This window comes from Xenopus laevis, chromosome 9_10L (genome assembly GCF_017654675.1).
Source record: "Xenopus laevis strain J_2021 chromosome 9_10L, Xenopus_laevis_v10.1, whole genome shotgun sequence".
Taxonomy (NCBI): domain Eukaryota; kingdom Metazoa; phylum Chordata; class Amphibia; order Anura; family Pipidae; genus Xenopus; species Xenopus laevis.
The window spans coordinates 34,865,845-34,891,453 of NC_054387.1; the positions used below are offsets into that span (position 1 = coordinate 34,865,845).

Sequence of the window (25,609 nt, forward strand, 5' to 3'; positions counted from 1 at the left end):
CCAGTGTAGGGCAACATTACATGACCTTTTCATTACTTTAAAACGCTTTCATTTTTTTGTGTTACTGTTCCTTTAAGGCTTTAAAAATGGGAGTGGCACTTGGCAGTAGTGAGTCAGTAAGCTGTGCACAATATTTGCTCCAGCAGCTCCTCTAGCTGTAACCTGAACTCTAGCATGACTGTCACTTTACAAGCATTTCCTAACTCAGAAATGAAAGTGAAAGCTGGGGCTGTGAAGGGAGGTGCACAGAAGGCACTGAAAACAGCTTGCGAGAAAGGTAAGACAATTATTTGAATGCTTATTTAATGGACATATGCCCCCCTTTGTAATGCTCATGGTGTATAATTCCTCCTCTTGTCATGTTCATGGGTTATCAGTTGTGTGGGCTGCTTCGTCCCACCGCCCTTTGAGCTCAGTGTTTGTATAGACAGACAAGCAAATACAATGTTTCTTTTTCCGAATTGCCACTATTGCATCTATACAGCCCATCTGGGTGAAAAGCAGTAGTCAGTTGGATTATTTTGATCACATTAAGAGAGAGACAAACTTAATTGCCCTCCTTCAGCCCCTTTCGCTGCTCCCTTCTTGTACAGTCTACTACATAGAAAAGTGTCCCTGTTTGTATACCTCAGATAAAAATGGAGAGCAGTGCTCCATGGGGCAGATTCCCTAGGGCAAAGTGATTAACGCTAGCAAAAATTTGACAGCGTGACGTCATTTTGGAACTTTCCCGATTCCCATACAGGTGCGGGCGTGACTTCGCTAGCAAAGGAGATAGGTGATAGCGTTGCTTCGCACTCTAACGCCAGGTGAATGGAGGGCTCCCCCATACATTTTCTAACATATGGAACATAAACTATACACTGGGCTCATGTGTAGGGCATTAGAACAACTCTATTTTATTTATTTTTATACATTTATATATTTATTATTCCCTGGACTTGTGTAATGTAATGTATTTGCTGCAACATATACGTCCATGTAACTTTATCATTTCCCACCGAATGCAAATTAGGCAACGCTAGCGCATTTTCACTTTGATTGCCGAAGTAAAATTCACTAGCGTTCGGCACCCTGGATGCAACTTTGCACTTTAGGGAATTAGCGTTGTCCTAGTGAATTTACGCCTGGCGAAGTGTTGCGATGGCTGCAAAGCCGTTGCTGGCGAATTTTCGCCTCTTAGGGAATTTGCCCCCCTGTCTTTGCCGACTTAGGGGTATATTTATCAAAGCAGTTAGAGGTCGCCACAGTCCTCTAGGGGCAGATTTGCTAAAGGGCGAATTGTCGCCAGCGACTGCTTCACACACATCGCACCACTTTGCCAGTCACAAATTTGCTACCACTGCGCTAATTCACTAATATGCGAAGTTGCGCCCTGGGCGCCGAACGCTGGCGACTTTTCGCTAGCGTTACTTTGGCAGTGCGAGCATTTCATATCCAAGATGCGCTACCGTTCATTTGTGCCTAGCTAAAATTCACAAGTAATCTTGCACATAGGTCAATTTGCATACGGCGGGTAATTTAAAGTTTTATGGAGGTCTTTATTATAAATGTTACCATTTTTTATTACAAATGTCCAGGGAACCTTAATAAAGACAAAATAATTTATATAATCCCCAACACTTGAGCCCACTGTAAAGTGAATGTTCCATATCCCGATTAAAAAAAGGAAAAGACGCCAGCGTTTTTTGAACTTTAATGCATTTTCGGCTCACAGGATATGATGTAAGTGACAGAAGATTGAGGAAGATCTAGCTGCTTTATAGTACTTCGCCTGGTCTGAGCTGGCAAAGGCAACTCTGGCAAAAGAGGTAATGTTATGTTAAATCCACATTTTAGTGAATTTGCTGAGTAGTGTCCTTTCGCCACAGCAAAAAGTCGCCTGATGATAGAATGACCGATATCGACGGTCCCGTTCTCTAGCGAATTGGCGCCTGCACCTGTTAGTAAATTGGCAATGTCCCTGCGGGTGTCAACGCTGGCGAAAAGTGGCTAGCGTTTGCCACTTCGCTCTTTAGTAAATCTGCCCCCTAGAGTGAAATTCCGCCACTCTCCATTCATTTCTATGGGATTGTGGGATATGAAAGTGAAAGTTCATCCTTTGATAAAAACGTCTTTCAAAATCCCATAGAAATGAATGTAGAGTGGCGGAATTTCACTCTAGCGGATGTGGCCAACTCTAACTTCACTCTTTAATAAATATACCCCATGGAGCCTACTGAAGTAAGCGCAGTCAAAGCTTAACTAGGATGAGCCTCAACTGCACATGCTCTCGAAGGCTCTGTGTAAAGGACTGTGCAGGAAGGGGGCAGTAGGGGACTTTTGTATGTTGGGGGGGGTTAGTTTTCCTTTAAGCAGAAGTCCAATCTGTTCCTGGGCAGCAAATCAGAGCTGCGCAATATGTTGGCGCTCTATAAATACCTGTTAATAAAATAAGCTCTCACCCTCCCTTAGTTCATAACAAGGTTACAAATATACAGTATAGCATCTTTGTTGTAATAATTAACCTTCTATAGTTTCAAGGGCAGCAAATAAGCCCTCTCCATACCTCCCAACTGTTCCGTTTTTCACGGCAGTCCCAATTTTGACAGCTCGTCCCGGATTTGTTACTGAAATGTCCCGACTTTCTCTTTGATCTCCTGCACTGAACAGCCAGAAAAAGATACAACGTTTCTAAAACTTAATTTGCTTTTGTCATATAGGTCAGAATAGGTGGCAGGCGCACTTGGATACGTTTGAAACAATTTAAGATAAGCAAAGAAACATTTGTAACTATAAAGATAAGCAGGTCTCTTGGGGAAACTGTAGCTTGCAGCTTAAAGGGCAATTCACCATAGTTAGCAAAACTGTAATAACACATAAAACTAGGGATACACCAAATCCACTATTTTGGATTCGGCCGAACCCCCGAATCCTTCGCGAAAGATTTGGCCGAATACCGAACAGAATTACATGGTAATTATGGGGTATGGTGAACATCAATATGTTCACTGAGGAAGGGCCATGCGGTCCCGAAACGTTTGATCGTTTGTTAAGTGTTATGAAGCACCATTGAATAAATTTGGGAGCACCCCGTTTTCTGCAAGCACAGGTATTGCCAATTTTTTCATTTGGATTTACTACTGGCGAGTGGCTAGGCCAGTGCCATATATACCTGTATCCCCTGCATTGACTTTGCATGAATATTTCACACCTGACAAATGGCTGCTGCACAAACAAATGTATTAAGATCTACTGTATATTAGGAGCATTTTTGAACATATTGATGGCCACCTGTAAAGCAATAAATCATTTGGGCAATAAAACACTCAGAACTCCTATGAGGGTCATTGGCTTTAAGGCAATTATTCTAAACCGGTGATCTTCATCAGCCTGTCAGCAGGATTTCAGAGCAAAATGTATATTTCCATCTTCACAGCAAAGTCTCACCCATGTGTATGCTGACAGGCTGATTCTGTGCCTGGGAATGACAGGTGCATTTTGTCTTATTCTCCTCTGACATATCTATGCCGGCAGATAAAACTCCAGGGGGTATATTTATAAAAGCGTGAAATTAGAGATCACCACAGTCCGCTAGAATGAAATACCGCCTCTCTCCATTAATTTCGATGGGATTTTTAAAGGCATATTTATCAAAGGGTGAAAGTCAAAGTTCAATATTTGATAAACACGCCGTTAAAAATGAAAAGAGAGAGGCGGTATTTCATTCTAGCGGACTGTGGTGATCTCTAACTTCACTCTTTGATAAAAATACCCCCAGGTGTGACACTGACTTAAAAGTCAAGGAGGGTTTGGAACCTCCAGTGAATTCACTCGGTGCTCCTTTTAGCCTGGGGAAAAGTAGTGCAGTGCTGCCATCATATTTACTTTTCCCGGGCATCCAGCGTCAGACTTAGACTCACCTATGCAGTTGAGTGAAATTTTCAGATTTTACTCTACTGGGAGAGATTTAGAGCCACATTTTTAATTTTTCAAGTGCAGTACTGAGCACATACATAGTAGTAACATAGTAAGTTAGGTTGAAAAAAGACACACGTCCTTCAAGTTTAACCTTTTAACTTTTTTTTTTAACCTGGATCAACTTGTACTATGAGCTATCTCCCATAACCCTGTATTCCCTCACTTGCTAAAAAGTCATCAACCCCTTCTTAAAACTCTCTGATGTATCAGCCAGTACCACTGATTCAGGGAGAGAATTCCACATCTTCACAGCTCTCACTGTAAAAAAAACCCCTTCCGAATATTTATTTTGTTTTTTTAAAATTGACCCATGGTACTTAAATCATCTAACACGGAGGTTGCACCTAGAAAGCTTGTGTTGGCACACAGAAGGCATAGCGTGCAATATTTTCTCTGGCCAATTCCCATTACTGTCAGCAAGTGCAAGCTGATCTTCTGTAAAGCTTCATGTAAAAGCATATGTTGCCTCTGAAATGAAAGTGAAAGCTGAAACTTGAAGGGAGAAGCACATTTTTAGTGCCACACAGAAAACAACAAGCAAGTACGGTAGGACAATTTTGTTATCTATATATTCTTATTTTAAGAAAATATGTTCACCTTTATAAGGTTAAGATATCATCCAAGCCCCTCAACGCCATTTATTGAATCTGCCATAACAACCTCACTGTGAAGAACCACCTATGTTGCTTTAAATGAAAGTTCTGTTGCTCTAGTCTAAAGGGAAGGCCTCTGGTGTGGTGATGCTTTATATACCCAGCTATCTGTCTGAAATAGAGTCGTGCACGGGTCCATTTTTTGGAACCCGTACCCGACCCATACCCGCAATCCGCAACCCGCAACCCGCGGGTTTACCCGCTTGGACACGACCCGCAAGTACTTTATCCACAACCCGCGACCCGCTGACCATCAAAAATCAGGAAGTGCTATCATTGTAAACCGGAAGTGACATCATCGGAAGTAGGTGTGACCAGAAATAAAGGAGTAAAACAGGAAGCGCTGTCATTGTAAACCGGAAGTGACATCATCGGAAGTAGGCGTGATCAGAAAAAAGGAGTAAAAATCGCTAATGAGAAGATCCGCAGCCCGACCCACAAACCCGCAGAACCGCGTCTATACCCGGAACATCTACCTGCAACCCGTAGAGTCCTGCAGGTTTTTGCGGGTAACATGCGGGTACCAGACCCGCTGCAGGACTCTAGTCTGAAATGCTCTCTTAATCTACTTGTAAAGTGTAATCACGCAACTTGTGTAACACAAATGCACGCAAGCTTTTTCTTTCTATTTTAAAAATGCAATTTAAACATTAAAAAATGACTGTGGGGGAAAAAAGCAATTGATGCAAGAAAAATGAAGCAAGATTAAGATCTATATTGTATTTTTGAACATCGATATTCCTAGACAAGAGCAGAGCTATGACTGATAATAAAGCTGCCCTTTAATATATGTTACGATCATTTGCATTGTTTCATCATCATTCTTAAAGTTAATCATATTATTACAAATTTGTGCTAATTCTCTTTTTTTTTTTGCTTGCTTACAGATTTCTAGACCAAAAAAATGGAGGGTGAGGTAGGTAAAATGTGATATTCTTTTATATTTTTTAGCTATACAAACATCTTCTTTCATGATCACCTTCATCACATAGGCCATAATAAATTATATAGTGGCTGATTTCATTTTTTTTTTTTTTAAATTTCTAGACCAAAAAAATGGAGGGTGAGGTAGGTAAAATGTGATATGCTTTTATATTTTTTAGCTATACAAACATCTTCTTTCATGATCACCGTCATCACATAGGCCATAATAAATTATATAGTGGCTGATTTAAATTTGGGCTAAAAAGGGCTTTCATGTCTCAAAAATACAAGTAAAAATAACAAATGAATGATGAGTTTATCCCCCTAGAAGCACAGTAGAATGCTGTTAGCCAATCACAACTCTGCCCTCACAGAGCAAAAGACAATACTACAGTTTCCTCTCAGGTCTGTGCAGGATACCCAACATGAAAACAACTGTACCGTTCACTTTCAGTCTACAATATTTCAAATTCGTCTCAAATACGAATTGGAAAATAGCTTGGAAACTTGAAAAGACAGCAACCATTGATGTCAACATGAACTCTCCAGCTGCTGAATTTATGTATTTAAAAATACCAAATACTTAATGATTTCAGAATATCCAAGTTTTTTTAAGCTCTATTTGCAGTTGGTGAACTCAAATCATGTTACAAATTTGAATTCAAAAGTTCAGAAATGTGTAAGGGATACTGACTGTGCTGTATTTAGGTCCATTGCCACCCTAGGGCAACACACTACAATGTGACTTGTACCCCTCCAGCTCTGACGCTGAATTTACACATATTGGGGGTTATTTATTAAAGTCCCAATGCCAAAAACATTTAGTTTTTTTTTTTACTATGAATCCGGATTTTTAGTGGAAAAAAACCCTAAATTTTTTTCGAGATTTATTATACCCAGAGGATGGAAAAAGTCTGAATCCAAAAATCCAGCATCTCAGACCTGCCGAGGTTGTATATAAGTCTTTGGGGGAGGTCCCTATCCTATTTCAAAGTTTCTGTGGATTTCCCTTGGAATTAGCCCGAAAATCCGACTATTTTGCACTTTTTGGGCAAAAATATGGAAAATTCGTGCTTTCAGGAAAAAGCCCCAAAAAAACATACAATTCTGGAAAAAGCTCTGAAAAAATTGTACAATTTGTGTTTCTGCTCGATTATTGAGATTATCCCTGGTCCAATTAAATTGTATTTTTTTAATAATAAATAATGTCACGTGTATTCTGGTCGGACTTTTTATTTGAAAAAATTGGAAAAATCGGATTTTCATAAATAACACCTAGCAGCAGCTTGGGAGATTTCTAATTTTTATTAAAAAAAAATCTATTATAAATGCATCCAAGGGCCACCCCCTTAAAACTGCTGCCCTTGGGTACACATATATATATACAAATATAGCCCTGGATTTTTACATCTGTTTAAACATGATTTTGAATGAAGTATCTAAAAGCTATCATGCACCTGTGTATGATAACTAAGCAATGTCCTTAACTAATCACTATTAGGCTGGATTCCTTCAAGAATATTCAGGGGTGCAATAAATAAGACTTACCCACCATCGTTGTATGGTATGGCATACATTGTACATTACTGCTTATGAATGAAAGTAGTTTTTCTATTTTAGCAAGTTGGTATGTTATACTATTATAATATAACTATATAGGTTAATTATTATATAGGTATTTATTATTATTATTATTATTATTATTATTATTATTATTATTATTATTATTATTATATTGGTATATTATATTAACTATATAGGTATAGTATAATTATTATAGGTATATTTACCAAGACAAGAGTGGGTAGTCACTTGTCCATGATCCTTTCTATTCTGTTTACTTTTTGCCGTTTAAAACATAGGGCCCTAGGCAAGGACTCTAAGGGAAAACTGGGAGATGTAATACAAGTAAAGGTGCTTTTACAGTGTTATATAGTGAGGTGCATTTATGTTGAAGAAGTTAGTGAATATTACAGTCGTGCTAATGTCCTGGGAATATTGATTTGTTCAAAACTGTAAGCTCCATACATTTACTTTTCATTCAACTTCATTCATTGTTAACTTTTCCTACAGGCAAGTTTTGTGCATGTTCCGGACACCGAAAACATACTAATGGACAGTAATGAAGATCATCTAAGGACTGAGATAAAGAAGATGAAGGTATGACTCAATGGGCACCCATGTTTGTACCTAGTCTAGAAGCCATCCTGGGTAATGATGATGATGACTCGCCTTTAGTAGATGCACATCTGTTTAGCTCTGTGGAGAGATAGACATAGCTCTATGTGGAATTTACTTACTCTGACTACTTGCCATTACATTTGGTTGCAGAATTGACAGAGAAGGGGGGTACCAGCAATCCCAGCAATTGGTCCATGAGCAGGACAAATGTCGCAGCCATGGGAGAAGGGGGCAGGCAGAGTTCTGGTTCCTAGGGCAGCACCATGCTGTGTAGCTTTAGTTTTAGTGAGGGAAAAAATGTGCACAGACTTTTGCAGAATAGAACAACAAGGCAGCAAAACAAGCCCAGATACAGGCCAAAAGTCAAGGGCAGGCAGCAAACAAACAGATGAGGGACAGGCCAAAGGTCGGGACGGGCAGTGTGCATGTAAGGTCAAAATCCAAAGATGAGAGGGAGCAGATAAGAACAGAGCAGGAAACATGACAAGATTGCAGGAACAGGAGAAGAAACAGGAGCAGGAACAGGGACAGGAACCAAATCAAGATCATGAGGTCACGAGGCTTGGAGTTAGCAGGAAAGCCACTAATCCAGCACAGGGGTGTCTGGGAATCAAATGGGCAATTGCGCTCAGCTGGATAGAGGGCATGTACTTGTGGAAACTGACACAGAGGCAGCAAAGCATAAAGCTCCCATCAGAGCCAGGCTGCCACCACACTGCCTCCTGCGGCTCAAGTACGAGGAGCAGTGCCTGGAATGTAACAGGTCCCTGGTTTGAAACCAGGGAATTCCTAACAATAAGTGGCAAATTTGCACTTGAGCAGACATCCAGTTGTCTGCCTGGTTCTTCAAAATAAAATCACAAAAAAAAAGTACAGTATGAACATATTATATATAAAGGTGTCTTGTACAAGTGTGCTAGGTGTGTCATTTCCTTGTCTGTCTTTCCCTTTCTCTTTTTTTAGGCACCGTTAAAGCTTTTTTTTTTGTTATTGTTCTATATATAAACTGTGATCATTTGCTTAACAAACAAACCAAGATATGGTATTTTGTAACATTTGTATTTGACTCTGTGTCTCTAACTTTTATTTCTGGCCAGAAATACTCAAAGAGCAATCCTCCAGGCAATTGCAGTTAAAAAAGTATTTATTGAAGTACAAGCATGGATTACACGTTTCATGTTCTCACAATCACAGGCTGATTAATAGAGACTGTTCATCCTTCACATTATTCTCTGTGCCAGTGAAGCTTACAGTCTAATGTCCCTATCCCTTTCACACAGATAAGGTAATTTTCCTAAAGGGGTGGTTCACCTTTAAATTAACTTTTACTATGTTGAAATATGGCCTATTCCTAGCAACTTTGTAATTGGTCTTCATTTATTATTTCGATTGCTCTGTGAGCTTACAATTTTAATATTGTTGTTACTTTTTATACCTTATCGTTCTATTCAAGCCCTCTTCAATTTATATTACAGTCTCTCTTATAGACCACTGCCTGGTTGCTAAGGTAAACAAGACCCTAGCAACCGGATAGCTGTTGAAATTCCAAACTGGAGAGCTGCTGAATAAAAAGCTAAATAACTGACAAACCACAAATAATTAAATGTTAAAAACCAGTTGCAAATTGTCTCAGTATGTCTACGTCATACTAAAAGTTAATTTAAAGGTGAAAAACCCCTTTAAAAGGGGCGGTTCGCCTTTAAATTAACTTTTAGTATCTTGTAGAAAGGCCAATTCAAAGCAACTTTTCAATTAGTTTTCATTATTTTATTTTTTTTATAGTTTTTGAATTATTTCCCTTTTTTTTCTGAATCTTTGCAGCTGACCTCCTTCTAAAAAGCAAAAGCTCCGTAAGGCTACAAATGTATTGTTATTGCTAAATTTTTAATGCTCATCTTTCTATTCAGGCCTCTCCTATTTATATTCCAGTCACTTATTCAGATCAGTGCATAGTTGCTAGGGTAATCTGGGCCCTAGCAACCAGATTACTTAAAATGCAAATGGAAGAGCTGCTGAATAAAAAGTGAAATAACTTAAAAACCTTAAATAATAAAAAAATGAAAACCAATTGCAAATTGTCTCAGAATATCACTCTCTACATCATACTAAAAGTTATCTCAAAGGGGAACAACCCCTTTAATATTTCTGTATGTTTTTGGAGGAATGTTTGGGAGGAAACAGACTCATAAACTGGGAAAACTCTGAATAACCAGTGCTAATCTCTGCCACCCAGTGGAACAGGAAAAGGTAAACAACCTAACATATACAATCACATTGGAAAAACCTGTTCTGCCGCATTACTGTGCCATATAGTGTTCTGCCCTTTAGGAAATATTTCAGGGTAATATGATATTTCACTGAAGAGCTGTGAAAGCAAAACAAAAAATGTAATATGTTTTGGGGTTGGGAAACACGGGGTTATTTATAAACACTGAGCAAATTTGCACCTGGTCAGTAACCCATGGCAACCAATCAGATGATTGCTTTCAGTTCAACCTACAGCGGCTGAAAAAAGCTAATCACTGATTGGTTGCTATGGGTTAATGCCCAGGTGCAAATTTGCCCAGTGTTTATAAATAACCCACAGAGTGCTGAGGTCACAATCTTTTGCTTTAGAAGCCTACTTAGGGTAAGGGAAGGGGCACACAGACAGATTCGGGAAGATTTAGTCAATTGGTGACTAATCGCCGCTTCTGCGGGGCGACAATCTCCCCGAACTGCCTTACGGCTGCTATAATGAGAAAACGCCTGCGCCAATGCACTCAGACTTCGGAAAACGAAGCGCTGCGAGTGCATTGGCCCCTGATTCTGCCCATGTGGCCCTGCCCTAAGGGCACACCTGGAGATTCGGGGAGATTTAGTCTCCCGGCGCTTCGATTTCCGAAGTCGCCCGAAGTTTACTCGTGAGGAAACTTCGGATGACTTCGGAAATCGAAGCGCCGCGAGTGCATTGGCGCAGGCATTTTTTCCTTGAAGCAGGCGGAAGATACGGGGAAGCAGTTCGGGGAGATTAGTCACCCCAAAGAAGAGCCGATTAGTCGACAGGCGACTAAATCTCCCCGAATCTCCAGGTGTGCCCTTACCCTTATATTCTAAATGATCTGCAAAAAAAATCAGATCATTGGTGTGGTCTATTTTGACAACCATTTTGTTCCCTTTTGGATCCCATTTTACTTAGCTGGGAGTACCCATCCCTCAGCAGAGCAGACAGGCAGTGGGACACAAATCCAGGCTGAAGTCCCTGCTAACTTATTAGCATGGGGTCCAATGAATTGTGAAGGTGGGCCTGAATCCTATCCTTAGGGTAGTCTATAGCTAGCTTATTCCCTTGATGAATTTAATTTCTTATGATTTATGAATAATATAATGATAAATACAATCCTGTATTAATCAAATTGGTCTAGGAAAAAAAAAAATATTAAGCATCTATACACTTTATATTCTCCTAGTACCTAATATCGCCATACTAACATTAAACCTATTGTTATATATGGTTAAATATATATGTGTGTGTGTGTTTGCAGCAGTTTAATGAACAGACAAACATTACTTTCCCTTGGGCAAATGTGTTTAATTTAAACACATTTAATAAACTAGTGTTATTGGCAAGTCCTGTCAACTGCAGTACAGGTATGGGACCTGTTTTCCAGAATGCTCGGGACCTGAGGTTTTCCAGATAATGGATCTTTCCGTAATTTGGATCTTCATACCTTACGTCTACTAGAACGTCATGTAAACATTTAATAAACCCAATAAGATGATTTTGCTTCCAAAAAGGATTAATTATATGTTAGTTTGGATCAAGTACAAGCTACTGTTTTTATTATTACAGAGAAAAAGGAAATCTGGATTTTTAAAAATGTGGATTATTTGGATAAAATAAATGGCCTTTCCAGAATTCGCAGCTTTCTGGATACGGGTTTCCAGATAACGGATCCCATACCTGTACTTTCTACACAAACATATATATATATATATATATATATATATATATATATATATATATATATATATAAATATGTATTTGTTTTAACTATACAGAACAATACAAGGTTTTATTGGATGGTTTTGGTCAGTACTTGTTCTTTGAACACCTTGTGCACATTTTCGTGTCTGTCAGAAAGGATATAACACATAGTATTCTATTCCTTTGGTAGGACCAGTGCACATCCCTTAACCATGATGCAGATAAATATGAAAAAGAAAAGAATGATTCATTGGCGTTTGCAAAGAAACTGCAAGACAAGGTGGACAAACTGCAGAGATCAATCACAGAAGAGGAAGCACATTTCAAAGACAAGGATGATTCATACGAGGTCTGATTCTAAAAGCCCCAAAATGAAGCAATGTCTTATTATTATATTATTATATACGTTTTTACTATATTAAATCAATGGGTGCTTTTGTAAACTAGCTTGTCTTCTGTTTTCTTAACCTAGCACACAACTCTCCTAACATGCTACTGTATGCTACTCTACCACAGGTCACCATACATTTAAGGGCTTGATGCAGAGCAAATACTGTATAAAAATTACCATTTTGGGTAACATTTTATTGTAGATACTACTAGGACCATTGCAACTAACAGATTACTAAAGGTGGCCATAGACGTTACAATAAGATATTTAGATATGAAAAAGATATTTCCAGGAAAGATCGTTCATTTCAATATACGTGTAGAGCTGAATCGTCAGATATACAGATAGAAACAATAGAATTCCACTGATTCAGCACTAACAATGGCTGATGTTCAAGAGCCCTTCAAAGACGCCCGATCAAAATTTTGTGGCCAGCCCAATTGACAAGCCGACCGATATCCAAGTCTTCTGCCGATATTGGTCGGCTCATCCCCCACCATACACGCACTAAATATCTTATGAAAATTTGTTTCGTACAATATTATCGGTGAGCCTATGACCACTGTAAGGGTCACTATATAAACTGTTTATAAAACAGAACTAATGTGATGACCTGAAACCCCTTATCTTTGCTAGTGAGCCACTGATACTGTTACACAAAACACATGGAGGCACTTGGGTATTATCCTAACCAAATACAAGAAAGGAACCATTTGAACTGTCTCCTGAATATTTACAGAAGGGACATTTTCTGAAAAAATGTACAATACAAAATAACACTCCAACTAGTTACTAACTAATAAATGTGTAATAAACTGTCTTGTCCCCAAAGGATGACATTAAAGGGGTTGTTCACCTTTGAGTTAACTTTTAGTATGATGTAGAGTGTGATATTAGTTTTCATTTTGTATTATTTGTGGTTTTTGAGTTATTTAGCTTTTTATCCAGCAGCTCTCCAGTTTACCCTAGCAACATGCCAGAGAACTAAAATATGAATAGAAAGACGAGTAATAAAAAGTAGCAAGAACAATACATGTGTAGCCGTACAGAGCATTTTGTTTTTAGATCGGGACAGTGACCCCCATTTGACAGCTGGAGAGTCAGAAGAAGGCCAATATTTTAAAAACTATAAAAAATAAATTATGAAGTCCAATTTAAATATTGCTTAGAATTGGCTGTTAATTCACCCCTTTAAATAAGGTCTGTCCTTTGCAGACATTTAAGTGAACCAAAGCTGTTGTGAGAGGGTTAACACTTCTCTAATAAGGATTTCTAGTTGTTGTTTTTTTTTAATTTTCTCATCAGTGTCTAGCAGCCAGCACAACTAACCATTTTCCTCACACGTGTTAATCACAGTATTCTAGGTACACGTGAAAACTGAATTAATGAGCATATTATTTCTAGACACTCCATTCCTTATATATTTTATTATTTATATGTTTTTTATGGAACCTTTACCTACCTTTGTCAATATGCAGTTTTGAAATCTTTTTCTAGAATAACAGTCAGACACATACATTGATTGGAATAGACAAGTTTCTTAAACGCTTACATTCTTGTGCCTTTGCAGAAAAACATTAAAGCCATATGGGAAGAGAACCAGGGTCTGAAAAAGCAAAAAGAAGAATTAGAACAGACAATAGACAAGGTTAAAGAAAACATTGAAAAGTTGGAAAAGGTGAGTATCCTGTTACTGTATAGCCTGTCAAATGGAAATGTGGAAATGTCAGTGTGATACTCTGCTGCATGGGCATTTTGCTGGCACATTTGTAGACTTATATGTGACTAATCACACACTGGGGCATCAGGAGTGGGCTAGAAACAGTGATACCTGGACTGCACTGCTATTGAATACTCCATTTCATTAAAAAGGTAGACATTGTGAATGCTTCCATGCTTGAATGGGCAACTGATGGGAGACAAGGAAACCCACAGATCCCTTTATTGTGTCCACATTGCAAGTAGAAATTTGCAGCCCACTTCTGCATGGAACAAAACAAGTTTCTTAAAATAGATTTAACTTGTCTATTTCAAAGGCCAAAAGCCAGATTAATTATTATATCATTTATTATGCCATTAGTGGGGGACCTTACTTAATATTTATTTAGATAAACTATATAACATATTGAATTACTTGGTAATCTATCTATCTACTTTATACTGTATCTGTCTGTCTAGCCAGGGTCAGACTGGGCTGGCAGGACACCGGGAAAAAACCTGGTGGGCCTTGCCAGCCCAGACCCTCTCCCCACAGCTGCCTGAGATTGTACGTCACCATAAGAAGGTACTCGCTGGCGGGGGAGGGGCTGTGTGGGCCCCTAATGCAGCAGCCCTGGTGGGCCCCCTCCAGTCCAACACTGTGTCTAGCTATGATCTTTTTATCCATCTATCATCTGTCTATCTGTCATAACATAAAGGAAAAGGCTTGACAAAGGGCCCAGTGGGGTCTGAAACGTTGCCCTTACCTTGTATGTATGTGGGCTAAATAAACAATTTATCACTTATCACACCATAATCAGTGTGCTACTGGAATATTCTCTACATTGTATGCTGGACCTGTTGGGCAGGAAAGGGTCAACCAAATCAAGCACCTGATACCCTGAAGGGTTGAGCACTCCGAACATTGTAAATATAACATAAAGGAAAATCCCTTGTATGTAACCAAGAACAGTTCCTATTATCCGAAGTGACCTATGGAAAGATTTCTGGGAATTTATGTCAACTTATCCCTGAACTGACAAGACCTAAATTAATATTTATTTCATTTATTCCAGATTTTACTATGCATTTATATTAAGGCTAATTTGCTTTACTCAAGTAAAAAATCCACCGACCCTCTGGTTGCCCTATTTATTGGTCACGATCAAAATACATATATTTATATAAACTCCCTAAACTTTTATATATCAACTTACCAGGGTGCTGGTAAATAAAGTAACATAGAATATTTGTGAAAAATCCAGATTTTTTTCAATAAAAAAATGAACATTTTTTTTCAATAAATCTTGATTTTTCACAAGTATACCCGTTGAATATAATTAATATAATAACATAACTAATCATTATTGGAAGTAAAACAGTCCTATTGGGTTTATTTAACATGTAAATGATTTTGTAGTAGACTTAAGGTAGGGAGATCCAAATTACGGAAAGATCCCTTATCTGGAATACCCCAGGTTCTGAGCAAGGAACTTATATATGGATAATGATCAAGGTAACATTTGACTGCAATCTGAGAAATAGGGATACAAAATTCAATTACATTGCCGTGATGGGGAGTATGATACAGGGATGTTTTTTTTTATTTGGTTTAAAAAATCAGTCAGTTTCATTATACCTATTTTCTATGATTTCTATTTCCTTTAGGTCTCTTCCGCTGGTACAGAGAGGAAAATGGTTTTTAAGGGCAAATCTCTTAACAAGATACCAGAAAACGGGTTGGTGGTCAAACACCGGATTGTCTATCCTGTACGAGGGGGAACCGCACTCATTACCTTTGAGAAACCAGAAGGTGAGAAACTAGAAGGTGGACGTGGAACTGTTTAAAGGACAAGGAAGCTATAATTCACATGTGGCCAAGGGAATATAATCATTAACTTTTGACTCAGGGCCACTGCTTCCCTTGGCTGAAACTGTTTTAAAGAGGGGTGAGGCAGCTGTTTCACACAAATATCCCTACATTCTTTGCTATATATACTATAATCTTTGAATAATTTCCTAGATGGTAAATGTTTATCAGTAGATAGATGTGGTGTCTGGTATATACTGGTGAATATTTGCATGTAAGTATCCTTCCACCAGAGCAAACATTGTTCCAATGCAGGTATGGGATCAGTTATACCGAAAGCTCTGAATTTACCGGAAGGCCATCTCCTATGGACTACATTTTAATCAAATTAATGATTTTCTTTTTTGCTGTAATAAAACAGTACCTTGTACTTGATACAAGCTAAGATATAGTTGATCCCTACTGGAGACAAAACAATCCTAATAGGTTTAATTAATATTTTAATAGTTTTTTAGTACTTGAGAAGGAAAGTCGTCTTGCACTTGGGGGTGCCAAATGTTAGGCCCCCAAGTGATTGTATTTACTTACCTCAAACCTGATCGGGTAGGTAAATGACCCCATAGGAGTACTATTAGACTTGAGAGCCAGAATACCCCCATGGCCTATCTTTGAAAACTGAATAAAATAAAGTACTCAAACTTTTAATGTTTTTAGCTGATTTTCTAACCTTAAAAAATCATATGTTTCTCATCAGATGCCAGCAATATAATTCAGAAGGAACGAATTGAGGTGACAATTGAGGAATGTCGGGTGTTTGTGCAAGCTAAGCCTGTGGAACTTATGTTACTGGATAGCCTCAATGTAAGTTATGGCAGAGTCCTCGAGGATAAGGTTCCCAGTCTCTTTGCCAAAGTGCGGAATCTGCCATTTTTGTTTTTTTCACCAAATTGCCTTTATAACATTAAAGAAATTGTTCAGTGTAAAAATAAAAGCTGGGTAAATAGATAGGCTGTGCAAAATAAAAAATGTTTGTAGTATAGTAAGTTAGCCAAAAATGTAATGTATAAAGGCTGGAGTGACTGGATGTCTAACATCCAGAACACTACTTCCTGCTTAGCAGCTCTCTTGGTTTCCACTGATTGGTTACCAGTCAGTAACCAATCAGTGAACGGGGGGGGCACATGGGTCTTAATTGTTGCTTTTGAATCTGAGCTGCATGGTAGCACAAGGATCAATTGCAAACGCACTGAAAAGTTATGTCCCATGTGCACCCCCTTATAGTTGCTGACTAACTCAGAGTTAGAGAGCTGAAAATCAGGAATATGTATTTTGTTCAATTATGTTAAACAACCAGTCACTCCAGCCTTTATACATTACATTTTTGGCTAACCAACTATACTAGAAACATTTTTTATTTTGCACATGCTATCTATTTACCCAGTTTTACAGTGAACGTTTTTTTTTAAATCTGTTAATCCGTTAATCTCTTAATGTGAATTAATAAGTATTTCTACATCTCACTCACAATATGTGCATATATTAGATATGTAGGGCCACAAACAAGCCAACGGGAAAAGGTCCAGGATCTGTGTGTTATTTAGTTTAGTTAGGAGCCTATTGTGACGCATTGAATCCAGGATGAGGATTCAGGTTTTAGTTTGGTGGCTTGGTTAATGGATTCAGGTCCGGACTGAGACTTAAAATAGGCCCTGGCATTTCAAGTACACAGAGGCCCAATCAGCCCCCACCAGTCCACTAAATACTGACTTTCTATGGCACCTTATAGCAGCCCCTCTGGCATTTGCCAGAACCAACAGATTGCCAGTCCGGGCCTGAATGGATTTACAAAACTACAAGGCTCTTTTACAAATGCGTTGCAAAGCACTCAAATGGAAACTAGAGTGTGCACTGATGCTATTCACAAAAGTACTTGTGTCCATAGAAACCACTTAGCAATTATGGTGAGCACCAAGGTGTCTGCCAAAAATGCCATGGTTCTCTTGAGAACATCCGAGAAATCTAAACAATCTGCTGGTAATACCAGAGTTCCCTTAGTATCCTGTGTCCATTGATGCCGCTGACAATGGCAAGTGATTGTCTGAATGTATTTTTAAATTTAGTAATTTAACTGCTCCTCATTGGAATTGCAGATGTGCAGCATAAAGGGAGGAAGAGAAGAACAATAAGGGAGTATATTAGGCTATTTTCCTCCCTGGGCCCAGACCTGCACCTCTCGCACACTTTTGGGACATTGTGTCTCAGAAACGTTTTTTGCAGGTGGTCCAAGTTACTCTCTTGCTTAAACAAACATAACCCCAGTATGTTTAGAGCTGTATCTAAAGGACCTGCTTGGCTTTTTCCATTCAGATGCATAGAGTCTAGGGTTGCATATATATATAAATATAGCCTATATCTGCTAAAATAGAATAAGGCTAGAAATGCTGTATTTTGTATACTAAACATAAACATGAACTTACTGCACCAGAAGCCTAATCAAACAAATGATTTATGCTTTCAAAGTTGGCCACAGGGGGTCACCATCTTGTAACTTTGTTAAACATCTTTGCAAGACCAAGACTGTGCACATGCTTAGTGTGGTCTGGGCTGCTTAGGGATCGTCATAAATGATCAAAACAGCACAAGTCAAATAATATCTGCCAGAAACCAATACAACAAGACTGATTAATAAACAGAATATGCAGACTGCACTGGGTCCTGTGTTGTCATGTAATCTAATGTGGATTTTATTTTTTGTATTGTTTAATACAAACTTTCTCCAATTCTGCAGAACCAGTGGCTGCAGCAAAATAATCCTCCAAATAGAATCTCCGTTTATCTGTTTAAATCTGGCCCCATAATCTTTGTCCCTGCAGCTGGAGTTGAAAACAGTAAAGGGGAAAATAAAATCCAATACAAATCGCCGACTCCACTAGAGAAAAACAAACAAAGCTGCTTGAGTTCTGCATGGCTGGGAAGGTGGGGCTCACCCTGCTGTTCATAAGTATGATTGTTTCCCTGCAGAGCATTTAGGGGCGTCTGCCAATTCCTATCCACAGCAGTAAATGAAGGGAGAATTTCACTGCATAAGTCAAGTTTATTATAAAAACGGTCCACCTTTTTTAATTAAAGTATATTGGTTTTTTTAATTAAATAAAGTAAAAATGGGATTTTGTTTGTTTGCCTTTACATGCCCTTTAATATTCACATAATCTACTGTTTCACTCCTTAAAGCTACTATCCTAGTCCCGCTTGGACAGCTAAGAGTCAATAACGCTAAAATGGCTCTTTTAAATCCACAGTGCTACTTAGGAAGAATTACATTGTATTAAACGTACCCGTTTTTTCGGGGTCGAGAGGTATGTAAGCACAGAACCCCACTGACATCAATTGTAGCCTCTTTTTATTAGGCTATTAACTTTTTTTGTTGATACTCCCCCTATCATATCTTTTCAGGTGGATATGAGCCTTAGCAGGAAGAAAATTCTGATATCTAATCTTCCACCTTCCTTATCTGAAGACATCCTATTGGACAAATTGGAAATCTTCTTCTGTAAATCCAAGAATGATGGTGGGGAAGTGGAAAATAGAGAGTTTCTGCCCGACTCCAGGAATGTAATCCTGACATTTTGCAATGAGAAAGGTACAGCTGTCTAAAGCTATGTGTCACTATAAAGCGGAAAGCGTGTGCCCTGATCTATAATGATATGCTGGGAACCCTACCTTAGAAGGTTATCTTATTTGCTCACATAAATGTAATTAAATTGTCAAAACAGGATTAGCTACACTGCCCTTAGCATTCCTGACCCTTTGAAACTGCTGCCTTATTGCTACATTATTTCTATTTTCACATCCCTATCTGTGAATATGAAGGGGATGAAAGTGGACATTTCATATTAAGCCCTCTTGGGAGCGCAACATTTACTATTCCATTAGTATTCCATTACCTTTAATGTTACAGATATAAGAGGAGATTGTTCGTTTTCTATCATCTGAATATAAGGCACAGCCGCCTGGCCGGTATTTTACTGGCCTGGCCGGTAAAAATGATGGCTGATCCCAATGTTATTAATAGGGAAAAAAGATAAATATATAGGAAGGCTGGTATTTTTTTTCAAAAAAGTTGGCAACCCTAGGCACAGCAAATGAGCTGAAGCCAATCTGATCCTAAAAGGCCTTATTATAGAACATATAATAATCCTCACCAATTTTATTTTCACTTCTTGGACTCAGAACCACTGCTTTGAGATCCAAAGTGGGGAACAGTTTGTAAAACCTCTGGCCCTAAATGTTCCTTCGTTAGGAATAGGTCGAGAAGAATATTTTGGTCACCCTAAAGCAATCCCTTGCTTAGTAAGGCATGTCTTAAACTGTGCTCTTTTGTCTCTGAGAAGGGGCTCAGAAATAGACAAAAGCATGTAGAGAAGGGTAAATAAAAGTGGCACTGCGCTGTTGTGCTCACAAAGTTTAATCTTCAGGATCTATTAAAAAGAAATGAGTCAGCGGATGAAACGCTGTACAAGATAGCAACAAAGCACAGAGAAAACATGAACATTAGAATATCCTGACAATAGCAGAAATATAACCTGCATGTCATAGAGGTTTCATCACAGAGTTCTGTAGAGTAGAACTTCAAGAAAAGGTAAACTTAAAGGAACAGCAACAATCGAACGATTCGAAGGATTTTAATCCATGGATTGAACGATTTTCCTTTCGATCAGAAATTGCCTAGAAAGCTTATGAGGAAGGTCCCCATAGGCTAACATTGGTGAAAAAATTCGAATTTCAAGCTATTTTTGTGTACTTCAACTAGGGAATAGTCCAAATTCGATTTGAATTTTAAAAAAAATGCGAATATTGAAATTTATCATGAACGGTCTCTTTAAAAATTCGACTTCGACCATCTAAAACTGAATTGCTGTTTTAGCCTATGGGGGAACCTTCTAGAACCTTCTAGAATTTGGAGATGGTTAGGAGTTCAAAAAAACTCCCATTACTTCGAAATTCTGCCCTTGATAAATCTGCCCCCTAGAGTCAATAAAAAAGAATTTTTGAAACATACCATTAACCTATTTAGAAAGATATAAGCATGCTTAAAGCTACCATAGACGCACCCATAATATCGTACAAAAATTAATGTTTGTATTAGGGATGCACTGAATCCACTTTTTTGGATTCGGCCGATCCTTTGTGAAAGATTAGGCCGAATACCAAACCGAATCTGAACCCTAATTTGCATAGGCAAATTAGGGGTGGGAAGGGGAAACTTTTTTTTTCTTCCTTATTTTGTGAAAAGAACCAACGTGATTTCCCTCCCTGACCCTAATTTACATATGCAGGTTCGGTTCGGCCAGGCAGAAGGATTTGTCCGAATCCGAATCCTGCTTAAAAAGGCCGAATCCTGACCGAATCCTGGATTCGGTGCATCCCTAGTTTGTATGATATTTGGTGCGTGCATGCATGGTGGGAGGCGAGCCGACAGATATCGGCAGAAGAAATCGATCGGTTTGTCGATCGGGCTGGCCGGAAAATTTTGAACGGCCACCTATGAAAGCGCCTGAACATCGGCCATTGTTAGTGCTGAATCGTCAGATACAAGTAGAATTCTATTGTTTCTACCTTTATATCTGACCATTCAGCTCTACACGTGTGTATTGAAGCGAACAATCTTTTGCAGGAAAGATCGTTATTGTAACGTCTTTGGCCACCTTTACTTATGCTTAAATAGCAATGTCTATCATTTACAGAACAGTGAAAGATTACTTCTATGTAGTAGTATTAAGGGGTTATAATCAGTTCTATTAATGTGTGCATTATGTCACTACAGTTGTTCCACAGCTGCTAGAGAAAAAGAAATTCAAGGTACATTTTGGGAATTCTACCCAAGAAGTCCATGTCACTCCTTCTCTTGACGGCGACATCAAACAGTTTCAGGTGAGATCTGCTGTCAACTGTTAATGTCAGATCAAAGAATACTAACCTCATGTAGTATAGCGTCTCTTTGCCTGTTGCTGCTCTTGCGGGAATCAGGCAACCTCGGTCCGGAACTCACTACAATCTCAGAATTACCCACAATTCGGCACTGACAAAGGCATCCATGGACTCGCTGCTGTATTGGTTGAACGGCTTTTATTACACAACACTCTGGACATTGGCAGTGGGTGAGTGATAGAACTAACACGTTTCATGCCTACAGAGCACGTTTCGTGCCTACAGAACCAGCACTTCTTCTAAAGGAGTGCCGGTTCTGTAGGCACGAAACCCGTTAGTTCTATCACTCACCCACTACCAATGTCACAGAGTGTTGCTTAATAAAAGCCGTTCAACCAATACAGCAGCAACTCCGTGGATGCCTTTGTCAGTGCCGAATTGCGGTTAATTCTGAGATTGACCTGAATTCCAATGCCAAGGGTAGCAGCTGCAGAGTGCATATATAGAATATATTTTTGTTTACATTTTGCACTTTTGTAACTCACAGCCTGCTACTGGAGCTGAGGGTACAGGGAGCACCCCTCTCTAACCCAATCAGTACTTCCACATTAACTCTATAGCACACTCACACACGCTCGGTAGGGGATGTAATCCACTATGACTCATTTGCAAATTCGGGACTAAAGTTCTCTTGCCAGAACCTTCCTTATCTACTTCCAAAGACTTCCTTTAGTGGGGAAGGGGGTCTCTCCAATTACTAAGCTTTATCCACCAGGCTTGACCAGTCATTGGGTATGTTAGTTGGTACAAGTTAGTACAAGTTGATCCAGGGACTAGTCCGATTGCCATTTTGGAGTCAGGAAGGAATTTTCCCCCTCTGAGGCAAATTGGAGAGGCTTCAGATGGGTTTTTTTTGCCTTCCTCTGGATCAACTGGCAGATAGGTAGTTAATAAAAAGAAAGAAAAAAAAGGTTGAACTCGATGGACATGTGTCTTTTTTCAACCTTACTTACTATGTTACTATGTAGAGTACAGGCAAAAGGTTCACAAAATTTGCAGTACTGTTGGGGGAATATAATATGTTTCGTTAGCTCACAAATTTGCGAATGTTAGCAACCATGTTTGCAGCCTTTTTGACCGATTCCAGACCTCAACGACTTCCTCCCTGAGTTTGCGACCAAATGGTTTTCGTGTATTTTTTGTAGTCACAAAGCGTTGTGACAAAATATTTAACGAAACTCCACAGTAGGTGTTAACCCTAACCTCTGCTTAGCGATGTAATATTCGCCAGTGAATGATTTTTTTCCAGCAGGTGAAATCTAGATCTTTATCCAGTTTATATTATGTTGGGGCTTAGGAACTCAAGATGTGCATTCCTAATCTAGACTATAAATTCATATCACCAGAAGAACTCATTCTCTCCCTCTTGCTAACCTGTCTTTTACAGATGAAGTATGTGGAGTGTAACAGAACTGTCCTGATCACAGGGATCCCAGACATAAAGGATACGGATGACCTCCGAGATCTGCTAGAGATCTACTTTCAGAAACCAAGCAACGGAGGTGGCGAAGTGGAGGCCCTAATTTATTGTCCAGAAGGACAGCAAGCTCTGGCTATATTTGAAGATGATAATGAAGAATAGAAATGGAGATGTTTAGCAAAATCCAAGGAACTTTCCTCTATTCCTACAGAAGAAATTATAAGAAAAAGAAATTCTAAACCAAAGCGTACATTATTCACATTTATTATAATTATACTGTATCTTGTGCCAGTTGTCTCTGAAATTGTTGTTTAACATTTCTATAGGCTTCTGCATGTTCCTACTAACCCAGCTTAAGAATTATTGTTTAGTGATATAATCTTCCATAAAAGAGATAATGACAGTAACGGAACTAGGTGGGGGCGGGCCCTGGTGTGGGCTGTGCAGCTGGGCCCCGCCCACCCGGGCCCTGCCCACCCCCCTCCATAATGATTGTTTTCTGTGGCTGCAGCAGAGTGCAGCCGAAATCAGTGGTGCACGATCTGCCGGGGGGGGGGGGGTGCGGGCCCTGGTCCAATTGCACCCCCTGCTCCCCCTGTAGTTACAGCAAAGGAATTCCAACAGCACACAGGACTGTGAGAAATCTTCAAAAATGTATTTCAATGCGGAGTGCCCCTGTAGTTACGCCACTGGATAATGACGTGCCTTATTAGATCGAATTTTGAGTTAGACCACTGATATAATTTTTCCATAAATTAGCATTCCTACAGAAATTAATGTTATTTTGGGACTTCTTCATTTTCAGCTATGGCTCATTAAATAAATTTTACTATAAATAATGAATAAATGCAGTTAACTAAGCTTATGTATAATAATAATGAAGGTGTTAGAATAAAAAGACCACTGAATAAATGTGCCTGCAAATCTTCAGAGAAAATATATTTAACTGGTAGATGAATCAAACTTTTATTGATAATGACTTTGTAGTTTATAAATCATACTCATACATATACCATAGTCTTACAAATATATTGTAGCTCTTCCAGTGAAGAAATAAATAATAAAAAGTTATTGCCTATTTATAAAGCTTCAAATATGTTAAAATGTCCAGGAAGTGAATGAATTGTGAAGCAGTTTCAGATCAGACAGTAAATAGTCATTGAAATCCTATTTTTTTGACATGCCATTCCAACTTACAGTTTGGGAATAAAATACAAAAGGCTTCTTTGCTCAGTTTGTCAAACAGAAGTTATTGTTTTATATAAAAAAATCAATGAAAACTACAAACCTTTTTAAGATTTCTCCATATTATAAATGAGGCCCAGTAATGTAACTTGGGAACTGCAGCCCCCCCATCACCAGCAGCAGATGTAAGTGCAGAGAAGTCAGGAACAAGAGGGTCATGGGATGTGAATGTGAGGGGGTCATGGGTGGTTGTGGGGTTTACTGCTCCCTAGTTTTGCCCCTTATGTGTATAAAAAGTAAAATGCAATGAAATGATACAAACCCATATGTGATTATTTAAGCAGTGGATTGAAAGAGTCATTGCAGGTGGAATGCTTATGAGATGGATGAGCACAAGGGAGGTTTTCAGAAAGAAATGAAGTGACAATTGCCACATGGGAGCCCTAACCAGAAGTGTACAATTAGGCTATGGTCCCACTGACCATACAATTTGCATGTGCTTATAGTGCGTGTTTATACATCCCACCAAGCGGCAAAACAAATATTCACTTTCATTCTGCCCTGCAGGGCTGTACCAATAAGAATGGGCACCAAAATTAGCATAGAAAAAGCCTAATGTAAACCTTTAGCTTAATAGGCTAGAATGAAACACTAACACGAGCATTATGATGGTATATACATAAATGTGAGATGATAAGAGGTCCGAGTATGAACACATTTAGAAAAGGCCATAAACCTGGGCTCAGGCCTGGACTGGCAATGTATGGATTCTGGCAAATGCCAGATGGGCTGCTGTAAGATGCCATAGACAGTCACTATTGATTGGGCCGGTGGGGGCTGTTCAGGCCTCTGTGTACTTGAAATGCCATGGCCTATTTTTAATCTTAGTCCAGACATGCCAGGGCTTTTGTACATTGGGTCTATGTTGACCGTTGTTTACCAGGGCCTATTTTCTTTCACAGTCACGTCATTACAGCTTGCTGGGAATACCCGCATAACAGTTTTCTAAATGTGCGTGTAATGTGCACATTAAATTGTGTTCCACACGGTAATTGCAGGAAAAGCAGGCAGGCATACAATTCTTTAGCTCCTCCCTGTGTTTCCCATGTCACTCCCTTGTGTACATCACCCCAATACATTAATATCTCCATTATGTACCCCATATCAATCCATCAGCATCTTTTTATTTACTCCACCATAATTCATCATCCCTATATGCTCCACTGAGTTCATCAGCATCTCCCAATATACCCCACCCAAATTCAAAAGCTTTGCCCCTGTGCACCCACACCAAACCATCAACATTTCCCCTAGATACTCCACCACAATCCATCACAATCTCTTTATTTATTCACCACAGTCCACCACCTTGTGCACCCTCACCTCAATCAGTGAGCATCTCCCATGTGCACCCCACCCCAATACGTCATCT

At 39.0% G+C, this 25,609-nt stretch overlaps 1 protein-coding gene across 2 annotated transcripts; it reads left to right on the forward strand.

The window, feature by feature from the left end:
- The first annotated feature begins 128 nt into the window (after window positions 1-128).
- Window positions 129-24,222, forward strand: ifi35.L (interferon induced protein 35 L homeolog). Of its 2 annotated transcripts, XM_041576260.1 has the most exons (11): window positions 129-277; window positions 5,501-5,529; window positions 5,661-5,681; window positions 7,611-7,697; window positions 11,876-12,034; window positions 13,647-13,754; window positions 15,443-15,587; window positions 16,339-16,445; window positions 19,038-19,224; window positions 21,409-21,515; window positions 22,960-24,222. In XM_041576260.1, exons 2-11 carry the CDS (start codon window positions 5,518-5,520, stop codon window positions 23,152-23,154), a joined length of 1,128 nt encoding a protein of 375 aa, XP_041432194.1. In that variant the 5' UTR covers window positions 129-277; window positions 5,501-5,517; the 3' UTR covers window positions 23,155-24,222. The 2 variants fall into 2 exon arrangements, with proteins under 2 accessions (XP_041432194.1, XP_018090650.1); XM_018235161.2 differs by lacking the exon at window positions 5,661-5,681 and having other exon boundaries at window positions 130-277.
- Window positions 24,223-25,609: the final 1,387 nt, after the last annotated feature.